Source organism: Sinocyclocheilus anshuiensis, unplaced genomic scaffold (genome assembly GCF_001515605.1).
Source record: "Sinocyclocheilus anshuiensis isolate Anshui unplaced genomic scaffold, SAMN03320099.WGS_v1.1 scaffold51, whole genome shotgun sequence".
NCBI classification, from domain to species: domain Eukaryota; kingdom Metazoa; phylum Chordata; class Actinopteri; order Cypriniformes; family Cyprinidae; genus Sinocyclocheilus; species Sinocyclocheilus anshuiensis.
In genome coordinates this window covers 5833875-5845848 of record NW_015548296.1, presented here as the reverse complement: position 1 = coordinate 5845848, position 11974 = coordinate 5833875, and the positions used below count along the sequence as shown (strand labels likewise).

General features: G+C 36.4%; 2 protein-coding genes across 2 annotated transcripts in view; both read left to right on the top strand.

Moving 5' to 3' along the window:
* The first annotated feature begins 248 nt into the window (after positions 1-248).
* Positions 249-6870, top strand: mob3c (MOB kinase activator 3C). Its single transcript, XM_016443809.1, has 4 exons — positions 249-471; positions 2771-3298; positions 4671-4873; positions 6293-6870. The coding sequence occupies exons 2-4, from the start codon at positions 2881-2883 to the stop codon at positions 6320-6322; spliced, it is 651 nt and encodes a 216-aa protein (XP_016299295.1). The 5' UTR covers positions 249-471; positions 2771-2880; the 3' UTR covers positions 6323-6870.
* Positions 6871-7531: 661 nt separating this feature from the next.
* The window catches only part of LOC107655971 (MAP kinase-interacting serine/threonine-protein kinase 1-like), a 13251-nt gene continuing 8808 nt past the window's right edge, over positions 7532-11974 (top strand). The window contains exons 1-7 of the mRNA XM_016443602.1: positions 7532-7658; positions 8675-8710; positions 9566-9641; positions 9794-9895; positions 10088-10185; positions 10253-10260; positions 11016-11089. Coding sequence (XP_016299088.1) covers positions 7608-7658; positions 8675-8710; positions 9566-9641; positions 9794-9895; positions 10088-10185; positions 10253-10260; positions 11016-11089 — 445 coding nt within the window. The 5' untranslated portion in view covers positions 7532-7607. The remainder of the gene's footprint in view (positions 7659-8674; positions 8711-9565; positions 9642-9793; positions 9896-10087; positions 10186-10252; positions 10261-11015; positions 11090-11974) is intronic.

Genomic DNA, 11974 nt, shown 5'->3' with positions numbered 1-11974 from the left:
AGCGTGAAGTTTATAGTAATAGACAGACTGGGATACAGTCCTCTAAAGTTTCCATTCATACTCTAAAGTTTCCATTCATACTAAAGGCCAAACACAATGGAGTTTGGGGAGGGGGTGTGGTGCTGGGCTTCACAGACTCACTGCTGCTCCTCCCACCACCAACGAAATCCTTCCTTTTAACTTCACACTGCCCCTGAGCGCACATGACACGCACACACAGACACACAAAAACAGACAAGATCAGGATATGACATCATACACAGGAAGGGAAGCCAAGTAACTTGCTTTTTCGCTCTAAACCCTATTCCTAAGTGAGTTTTGGAGGGTAAAGACCAGCTGATGAGTGTGAGAAAGGATCCTCACGGGACTCTTTGGATTCGCTCTGCTCCCTCTTGGAGAGAACAGGAGAGCGAGGAAATCTTTTCAGGTTTCCCACAACATTCCAAGTGTCTACAGCAGGACTAAAGCCAGGTCTACATTTGTACTTTTCTTTCGTCTGTTTTCATTGATGAGATGCAACTTTTGTTTTCATGCTCTGAGTTAATGTCAGAGCTTGTGTGAAAAAGCCTGAGCAGACACGTCAGTGTTTGTTGTGGACAAATAACTCCTCTGTTCTTTGCTTCCACATGTTGAATGAATTGAGTTAAGGCTAACATCTAAAATGAGACTGTTTCTGTTTGTGTAAAGTCTACCTAAAAGAGTGGCTGGATATTTACCAGTTTGATTAGAAACAGTGCTTTTGTAGAATTGAAAAATATATAAAAGATTTGAAATCTTCTCGTTTGCATATAAAAAAAACAATTATGGAAATGCAGGCATGAATAATGGCGTGAAATACTATCCATTATCAGTTACAGCAACAAGTGTCAGAAACAGAGCTTCTGCAAAATGTGTCAACATGAGCTATGAGGTGAGAGAAATTCATGGTTTGATAGTAGCCAGGTTTTTTTGTGAATACATTTGTGGGAGGGGAGAGAAAAACAAGACTTATCAAAGAGACAAAGAAAGGATGGACTCAAACACAGACTCTACACTGCTAGAACGTTAAAGTCAGGGTTTGAGTGTAGGGCTGAATAGCTCTGAAATCCACAGAAGAATGGATCTCATTTCAGCCACTTCGAACAAACACGGGAAGTTATGAAAATGGTGATGTGGATAAAACAACACAAAGGGAAACTGAATGCATAGAGAGGAAGAAATGTTTGTTTGTGGTGGTCTGTTAATGGAGTTTACTTGCACTATACCATTCAAAATTTTGGGGTCAGTATTTTTATTTATTTTTTTATTCAGTAAGGATTCATTCAGCTGATCAAAAGTGACAGTAAAAAAAGTAAAAACTTTCATAATGTTATAAGATCTCTAGTTCAAGTAAATGCTGTTCTATTTATTAAAGAATCCTTAAAAAATATTTCTACTTTAAAAACATTACTCCTTAAAACTGTTTTCATCACTGATAATAATTAGAAATGTTTCTTGAAAAATCTTACTTGAAAGCTGAAATTTCAGCTTTGCATCACATGAATAAATGACATTTGAAAATATATGAAAACAGAAACCAGTTCTTTTAACTAGTAATAATATTTCACAATATTACCATTCATATATATGACCAGGATTTCAGCTATTAATCCCATATTAAATTTGAAAATTCAGCTTTCCGTCACAAGAATAAATGACATTTGAAAATATATGAAAACAGAAACCAGTTCTTTTAACTAGTAATAATATTTCACAATATTACCATTCATATATATGACCAGGATTTCAGCTATTAATCCCATATTAAATTTGAAAATTCAGCTTTCCGTCACAGGAAGAAATGGCATTTTAAAATATATGAAAACAGAAATCAGTTCTTTTAAATAATAATAAAATATTTCAAAATTTTACTGTTTATATAAACTGTCAGAATCTCAGCACAGCTATAAATCCTATTTATTTATCACATATGTGTCATGGTTATTGTCATAAATGTTATCCACTGCAGTTTCCCAGTTGCATAAACCCCCAATCTAATCAGCACATCATTCATTAAATGTATTTTATATATAAATATATATATAGTTTGGCGTGTGCTGATCATTGAAGCTGCCAGATGAGCATTGGTGAAGAGTCTGTTTCTCAAGAGACTCTGAAGTTCTTTCCTTCTGCAGTGTTGTGCATCTGGGCGGTCCACTTCACTCTTTGTCCTGGTTAAATACAGTTTGCTTTCTTCTTTCAAGGCAGTGATACATGCGATAGCCTTTATCTCTCAAATAAGCAATAGACTTATGAACTTCTAGAGAAAGCTGTTTCTTTACAGCCCTTTTTGAAGCCAAAATTGGAATTTCTACACTTCGTTGAGTAGCACAACCTTTTTAAACTGCACTAAGATAATAAGAAAGGATTCTTTAGCAATAAATTAACACATTACAGTGCTAAAGAGTGAATTAATGCAGTGTTGTCTTAGACTGCACTATTGGCTGCTCAAAATGGGTCTTTTCTACACAAAGATTGAATTACAAAGCTACTGTTTCAAATGGTAATATTTTGCAACTTTATTATGGTTTCACTGTATTTTTGATTATTTAAAAGGTACCTTGGTTAACAGAAGTATCACTTTCAAAAACCATATAATATTCTTTTATATCGTGTGTGTGTGTGTAATATATGTATATATATATATATATATATATATAATGTGTGTGTAATATCAGTATATTTTATAAGTATATTTTTATTTATTTTTTATTTATTCAAATATACATTTATATATTTTTCTGCTCTCTAGAAACTCCCTATTGGATGTGACGAGGGCCCTGGGAATCATACCAGTGAAAAATCACAATCGTCCAGATCCTGATTGGATCTGAAGACTTCGTCACCCTGCTCAGTTCAGCAATGGCTCTGTGCTTGGGGCAGGTTTTCAGCAAAGACAAAACATTCCGGCCTCGAAAGCGATTTGAACCTGGAACCCAGCGCTTTGAGCTGTACAAAAGAGCCCAAGCGTCTCTGAAATCAGGCCTGGACCTGAGGAAAGTGGTGCAGCTGCCGGACAGGGAGAACATTAATGACTGGATAGCTGTGCATGTGGTGGATTTCTTCAATCGAATCAACCTCATCTACGGGACCATGAGCGAGTTCTGCACTGAGAAGAGCTGTCCCATCATGTCTGGAGGGCCACGTTATGAATACAGGTGGCAGGATGGGGATCAATACAAGAGGCCCACCAAACTGCCTGCTCTTATATACATGAACCTCCTGATGAACTGGATCGAGTCCCTCATCAACAATGAGGACATCTTTCCTACACGAGTAGGTGCGCGACGTCAGATATGTTTTCCAGACAAATCAAATCACTGTGATAGGGCTCATTTACTTTTGTTAATTTCCCAAATGTTTTTTTCGTTTTTTAAAATTATGTTAAAAGTTAAAATAATGTCAGTGTGGGATAACGGTTTTAATATCATAATATGGAAACATGCTTTATTAAAAAGAGGAAACTCTTTAAACTCTTTTTAAAAATCTTTATCTTTTATTGTTATTTCTTAGAAAAAATATTTTAACAAAACTGCTTCACTGCTTATTAATATTTGAAAAACCTTCAAGTCACGTAGTGCAAAAAACAGTGAATAAAACAGGAAATTGGGAGACACCTGCTGACTGTGTCAAGCTCAAGAACAGTGATATATTATAGTTTTTATTAATATTTTGAATCAGTTTTTATTTTTATATTTTTAATTTTAGTTTGTTTTATCATTTTAAGTAGATTATAAAAAAATTGGCAACTACCTGAAATAGGACACTTTTTTTTTTTCTTTTTTTTTTTTACATTTTTTTACATTTCTGTAAACATTTATTTTATTTCAAGTAACAAATTATTATTTTTATTTTTTTTTTTTTTTTTTTTAAGTTTAGCTTTTTAAGGTTAATTTAAGTTACAGTTATCAGATATATTTACTTACAAATATCAGATAATTTATCCTTTTCAATAAATAAAATGTAATAATATTTTTATGAATTAATAATGACATTTAAAAAAAAATACCTTATATATATATATATATATATTTAAAAACATTTTTGAAAATAATTATTTAAATCACAAGTATTTACGGTATAAGGAAAATATGCTATTACATTTTATGTGATGGTTATCACATAATGAAAACCAACATGAATACAGAGAGCACATTTCTAAGAATTTAACACATATGCATTACTGGATTTTCCTTTTCTTTATTGTGGGCACTCCTATTTGTCATTGACCTTTAAGCTCATTTAGTAAATCGCTATGAAAAGCTTAGTATATTAATAAATGAGCAGAGATGTACAAATAATGGAAATAAGACAAAAACAGTTAGACGCAGAAATATTAACGGGTAACTGGCTAGAGAAATGATCCAGTTACGTTTCTCAGGAATTGCCGTATAATTTGTGGGGCCAGGGATCACCAGACACATACTTCTGTCTGAAAAAATATTACTGGATAGAGTTACAGAAGCTATACTTATAAGCACTGCCAACAATTCATAATTCCACAGACTGAACTATTGGCCGAAAACCCTCGAGACATACTCTGTGTGCTTTTTCTCCTAAAATAGCATTTGAATTTTCTCATGAAAGAAAATCATACAGCATCGTGAATGTGATGTGATTTGAGTGTGATGCTGGTTCTCTTCTGTTTTTAGGAGTCCCTTTTCCAAAGAACTTTCAGCAGGTGTGCAAGAAGATACTGAGCCGCTTGTTTCGAGTGTTTGTACACGTGTACATCCATCACTTTGACATGATCTGTAGTATGGGAGCTGAGGCCCACATCAACACCTGCTACAAACACTATTACTACTTCATCTCTGAGTTCAGCCTCATCGACCACTCGGAGCTGGAGCCGCTTGTGAGAGCGCTGTGCTTTCATTACTGTGGCCACATACACACTGCAGCTAAATGCAGCTTCATCTTCACCTTTTAGTGCTTAATCCTGTTCTGTACACGGACGGTTCAGTAATTTACGGGAGTGACAATTAAAAAAAGTTTGACTGCAGAAAAATTCAGGTAGTGGCAACCGCATTTACAGAAATTCTATGCAATGTGTACAGAACCGAACTTGATGTATTTAAATGCATATCAGAGAATTTCTTTCATCTGCAAGTAATCACAGGGAAGGAGGTACAGCTTGACTCTGTGTTGCCAGATATTACTATAAAAAAGGCAAGATCCAAATGTGTTATCTTGGAAATAAGCACATGCCAAAATATCATGACCTACACCTGCCTACATTGTTATCTCTATAAAATGAGCTGAGCCCAAACAACAAGGCCTTGAACACTTAATAAGCATTGCTTATAATGAGTAGACATGGCAACCTGGGGCCTGTTTCATAAAACAAGTTTACCAAACAAGACAGGTTTATTTCAGTTAGTCTGACTTATTGTCAGTTGATGTGGTTCAAAATAAGTCAGACTAACTGAAATAAGCCTGGCTTATTTGGTAAACTTGTTTTATGAAACAGGCCCCTGCTCTGCGAAGCAGCCTTCCAACATAAACAAAACACGACAGCTCGGTTGACGGTGGTTTAGCTAAAGACTCGTTATGTTCATCGGTTTTAACTAAACCACTGACAAAAGAGCCATTGTATTTTGTTTATGTTTTGGAAGGCTACTTTGCAGAGCTCGCTCTGGAAGTCTTGCCATGTCCACTTATTATAAGCGACGCTAATAAAGCATCTTTGGGCTTGGCTCATAGAGCGATCCAGTTTACGGAGTTAATAAAGTAGCAGGTGCAGGTCACTATATTTTGGTATGTGGCTTAGTTTAAAGAATCCATGTTTGGATGTGAGTTTAAGGGGGGGTTTTTCTAGCAAGATCTGACAACACTATGAGTCAAAACGTTCCCTATAATTTCTTTCATCGCACATACAGTAATGACAAAACACTGATATGCATTTAAATACGTCATTAACAACTAATTGCACACTTCGGTTGTGCACATGCTGCGTAGAATTTCTGTAAATGCGGTTGTCACTTTTTCGGGTGTTCATTCGGTTGTAGAATTCGGATGTCACTCCCGTAAATTACTGAACTGTGTGTGAACAGAACAGTAATAAGCACTGAAAAGTGAATTGACAACCGATTTTAACTAAAGTGTGTACGCTGCGACTGTGTTACTGTTATTAGACACAAAACAATAAATTATGATAGTGGCAGTTAGCAGATTGCACTCTGCTTTAGCTAACTATGAACAACTAGATGCTGACAGCACATTGCAAATGCTTGTGATGTATGTCCTAATAACTTTGTCCTTTCTGTCTTCACAGAAAGAAATGACAGAGAAGATCTGTAACTGAAAGATGCGGAGAACGAATGGGAATCCAAATGTCAAACATTCAGACCCAAGTTCTGATCTAAGATCAGACGAGATCAGACTCACAAATGAGCTAAAATGCAATGCATCTGTGCTTCTTACTGAAATACTTGTGGGTCCAGTAATTCAACACACGTTCTTGAGACAGTAAATGTTTAAATTATGTACTGTATCTCAAATTCTGGAGCAGTGATCTGAAAAGATGCATCGATTGCTTAGTATTCTGCATACATTTTTTTGAGCAATTCACCACGTGACTTCAAAGAACCTTTTAAAATATTTGTTCCTGAGGATAACATGTCTGGAAATGGCATGTCTTAAACTTCTGCCAAGTTTGAGAGGTTGCATTCTTCCTCTGTCGTGTCTGTGCCAGTGCAGGGGCAGAAGCCTTTGCTAGTATCTTTATTTAACCAGGGCATGTGCAGTAAGAAACTATTACCATAGCTAGTGACTGATGATGAATAGTACTCAACGGGATTATTCTTATTTCAGACATTTTGTTCTGACAATGTGCTGTTTTTGCCGATGTTTTTTTTGCATGCAAGTTTAAAATACAAACATTTTAAATGTCAATACTCTCTTCTTTATTTTAATTTATTTTAATTTTTTTTTTATTGGATTGGAAAATCCAAAACATAAGTTTCTCATAAGAATGAAATATTAATTTCAGACATTTCTTATACTGTGTGAGCACATCTAGCCTACATGAAGATGTATTTAATGCAACAAATGTTAGGAAATATAAAAGTACAATCTGATTCAATATGTTAATACATTATAGCAGCATAATAATAACACCGAAACTCACTACACGTCAAACTAGCGATTGCATAACTCCTTTATGGGGACTCCACTACGGACACGGTAGCCAGCAGCATTAACATTAAAAGATCGAGTTTCATTCCGTGTATGAGTCTAATCATTAAATTTGACCGACACCAATCCTGCAGTCCTCCTTAGCCCTAGTCTGTGAGTGAAACCGGTATTTCTCCAGTGCGAAATACGAAATATATGAATCAGATTCGTGCGTGGCAGCGCCGTCTTAGATATGAATATTCATTAGCTCATGCTTACGTAACTTCGTAATCTCCCCTGTTCGCCCAATCACGTAACCTACTTAATATTCATGAACCAATTCGTCACCATAGTATGATTCCAAATGCCCCACAGCGTCCAACAGTAGGAGGGCAGTTGGCGCGTTTGGGGTGGTGCTGTTGTGTTTCTGTGTTGTTGTCCTCCTCCTCCTCACTGCTGCTGTTCAGCGCAGGATGGCGGAGGCAGTCACGGCACAGCTAGACTCATTCGGCCGCAATTTCCAGGTTTGAGTTTTTTTTTTTTTTTTAAATATGCATAAAATATGTAACGTATACATAACCGGTTTGTTACACGAGCTCAAATAGCTATACTAAGGTCAGCTCGCTGATGCTTACATCTGTGTCATGATATGGCTTTACGGGTCGCTCGATTCGCGCCAATGATTCGTTAGATCGCAAAAACAAACGCTTGTAACGTTCCTTAATTCTGAACGCGCGAGTTATCACAGTCAATTATTTCGTGTCTTAAAAACGAAGATTTTCAGTTAAGTTACTCAAAAAGCATTATCTATTTAGTTAGCGCCATCACAATTCTGCCGACACTGCTACACTTAAGTAATTCTGACACTTGTTGTTTTTTTCGTAACACATTTTACAGTTCTTCTTTTCTTAAAGGGATAGTCAGTTCACTCCATAAAGAATTCTGTCAGTTGATTCAGTCAAACCGAGTCTTCGTGGAACATAAAAGAGGGACTGAGATCCCTAGTCTCCCTTCACTTTCATTGTGCAGTGAAAGTGAACGGCGACCGTAGTTGTCATTCTGCTTAATAACATTTATTTTCATGCATCACAGAGAAAAGAAAAACAATTTTTAGAAGTTTGGGATGAATTGTTCCTTATCAGTCAGTTTGACATCTACTGGTAGCCCTTACTACGCTAATCCATCCGTTACGTTACCCAAAAACCGTTATTATTTATTAACGAATGGCGATATCTCTTATACTACGATTTATATTGGTATTATTTTCCTACATGTCACTTATCATTCAATCCACCTGCATTTCTCTGTAATTACGTAAAACCGTAATATATCCTGTTGAGTGTGCTGGATTTTCCCCTCAGCAGCCAGATGACAAGAATTTGACCAAACACGTCAGGACAGTGATATCGCTTCTCAATGCGGAAACTAAGTGTTTAAATAGCTCTAACATGATTTCACTCAACCTACTTTGAAGAAAACCAGCTGTCACGGTTCCGTCTCGCGCGGCTTCTGGAATGATCGTGTCTGCTTCTTCTTTCAGATCGCGGACCTTCAGGCGCTCCACTGCTCACGCCAGGTACTGAGTATCACGATTTAACTTAAAACGGGCTTTTGACTTGTTTGTGAGTCTCAAACTGCGGGTAAATAAGTAAAACAGAACTAACCGTCTAGTATAGGCATTTCATGCTAGGTATGGGTGCACACATTAGTCACGTGAGCCTTGTTCAGTGAGAAATCTGATAAGTGCACAGCACACTGCAAGTTTTACAGCGTAGTGTTCGCTTCCTCTTTCTCTGATCTCGATAGTGAACTGCTAACTTATTGATCATTTAGTCTTACACAACTTTAATATGATGGAAATATAAGGATCATTTAGCCTTTAAACTTTTATGGGGAAGCATATAAAGCACACAAGGTCATATCTGTGTGCATGTGAATGTCAGTGACCGCCTGGCTCTTGTTTACTCCATTGGAAATGCTCAAGTAAACACCTTTTGTGTTTATCCTTGATGCTTTGCATATTGCAAATAAGCTTTTTTTCCCAGCAGCCTTGGTTCCGGAAGTATTTCCCCCAATCATTTTCATATAGGCATATTTAAAAAGTCTTTATACCAAGAACCAAAACTATATGACTCGCAACATAAACTTTGATTTGAAGGGAAAAAGTATGAGAAAATCAGACAAATTATTTACAAAGCACAATTATTTAAAAAATAATTTGAAATAATGTGAACTGATGCGTAAAGCATATACAATCAATTAACAACCTTGTATACAGGTTTACAAGTTATCATTCAAAATCAGCTCCCCTATGGAGAAAACGAATGGGATTTTTATTTCTGCAACCCGACTATTGCACTCTATATGCCTCTAGAAGCAAAGGAGCATTGCTGCTGTGTTTTAAATGTAAAATTTTCTCTCTTTCTCACAGATAACTAGTAGCGCTCTGGCATCTGGCCAGGTGGAGAGCCGTGGTCCGATCTCTCATGCCCCCAACAGCCCCGCAGGTACAGATGCTTGTGACGAAACATTTAAAAATACACCCTTCAAATCATCCAGTCATTTCAAAAAAATAAATTCTGACAGAATACCTAAGAATCTGTAATGTAACATCTGGTGGATTTGTGTTTTTTATTTATTTTTTTTATTTTGGGGTTAGGAATGGAGAGCAGTCAACCAATCACCATCACAGACCCGGTTACACGGCGGAAGAAGAAACGCAGAACTCGGGCCGCAGACAGTTTAACTGGCAAATTTAGTGGTACTAAACCATCTTGAACTTTACAAAAGCTCTTATTAATCCTCATAATGTGCGCCTTTTTGTTCTATGGTTTATCCTCAGCATGCAGTCTGTATAATCTGTGCATCATCAGATCTTTCAAAATGTGTGATTGCAACATTTCCTGATTGGGTAAGGTGAGTCAACTCACAAGTGTGTGTGTGTGCTTTGTAGATCTGTACAAGCTGACGGACGAGCTGCTGGGTCAGGGAGCTTATGCTAAAGTCCAGGGCTGTGTGAGTTTACAGAATGGCAATGAGTATGCTGTCAAGGTGAGATGATTTTTTTTTTTCATGATTTTGTAGTTACAATTACATGGTTTCTGTGGGTATTAAAAAGGTTTTAAAGTCTTTAATTTGCCCTTCCACAAATTAAAGCCTTAAATCAGAGCAGAAAGTCTTAAAATCAAGAAGTCATGGCATTAAATGTTGCATGCACTGCAAAAAATGTCCATTCTCCTCAGTATTTTGTATTTTTTTCCAATACAAACATCCTTACATCAAGATACATTTGCTTGAGATGCAGAATGAAGAAATAAAGTCTTGTTTTCTGAGAAATTGGACAAAATGAAGTGAGTTTATGTTTAAAACAAGAACAAATATCTGTCAATGGGGAATAAAACCTTGTTTCCCTTGGAATTAAGTTGATTTTTCTGAGCCCATTGGCAGATATTTGTTCTTTTTTAATCAGAAACCCACTTCATTTTGATCAATTTCACTGAAAACAGTGAAATTGCTTGTTAAGTAAATGTTTTTCGATTTAAGAATTTTTAGACATTTGCTCTGGAAAACAAGACAAAAGTACAGATTAAAGGTAGGGTAAGCGCTTTTTCAAAAACGCTTTAGAAAACCGATTCGGGCGTGATTATAATGAGTTCTATAGTATTTTGTCGCGCCACGCCACTCGCGTCTGGTGTAGGCATGGTGTAACATTGGTTTTGCTTTGTTTCACAGAACAAATCGTTGCCTGGGTTGCGTACGTATATGTGGGGCGGAGCTATCAAAATAGGGGCAAGACCCTTAATTTCAGAATTTACTGTAATTGACTGTAGTTCGTATTATACATAACTGCTCAACTGCATACATTGTGTGTTTCTCTATAGGAACATTCTGGAGCTCATTCAGTTTTTTGAAGATGACTGCTGTTTCCATCTGGTGTTTGAGAAGTTGCTTGGAGGTACTGTACAGTTGTATAATAAATTATATATACTAGCGGTCGACCGATATGGGTTTTTTGACAGCCGATACCGATGCCGATATCTTGGAAAGCAGGGTGGCCGATGGCCGATATAAAGCCGATATAATTTTATTTATTTTAATTCGTATTTAAGAAATTTAAGTAACGAACCCGCACACTATCAATACTTGGTAATTCTTAAACTTTATTAAACGCAACGTTTCTGTCCACTGACCTCCATCAGGCAAATGCACTTTAAATGTACAGACTTATTTTTGATTCAACTTTTTGTTTGATTTTGTTCCCATGCACCTATCGTCGTTTCAGGTGTGCTGAGTTTACGTTGATTGAGTATTTAAGAAATTTGAAATAATTTGAAAATGGATTAAAAAATAATCGTGTAAAATAAACATACTTATACTCTAGAAGACAAAGTATTTTTCACAAATAAATAAATATTTAATAAAAATACAATTAAAAAGGAAGTAAACACTGTAATCAACAGGGCACTCAGTATTCTGGGAAGTTTGTGTGCATTGGGAATCATATTTTTTCAAATAAAGCCAAGGTAACACTCATTTTACATACAGCACACAGTGAAACTGACATGAATATGACAGTGGAGAAATGCATAAAGCGCAGCATAATTTGAAATCAGTCACGAGTTTAAAGTTTGTCGATTGCGCGTCTCCAGTGAAGCTGAACTCTCCTCCTGTCCAGTGTCCGCATTCAATTCGCACGGACCGACCGTCACAGAACACGCAGTCATGGAGGTCACATGCACACTTCACACGATCTCAACTAGATTCGACTAAGTCAGGTTTGTGAAATTAAATGTTCATTAGTCATTCAAAGATTTGTTTAAATTATATAAATGCGTATTTG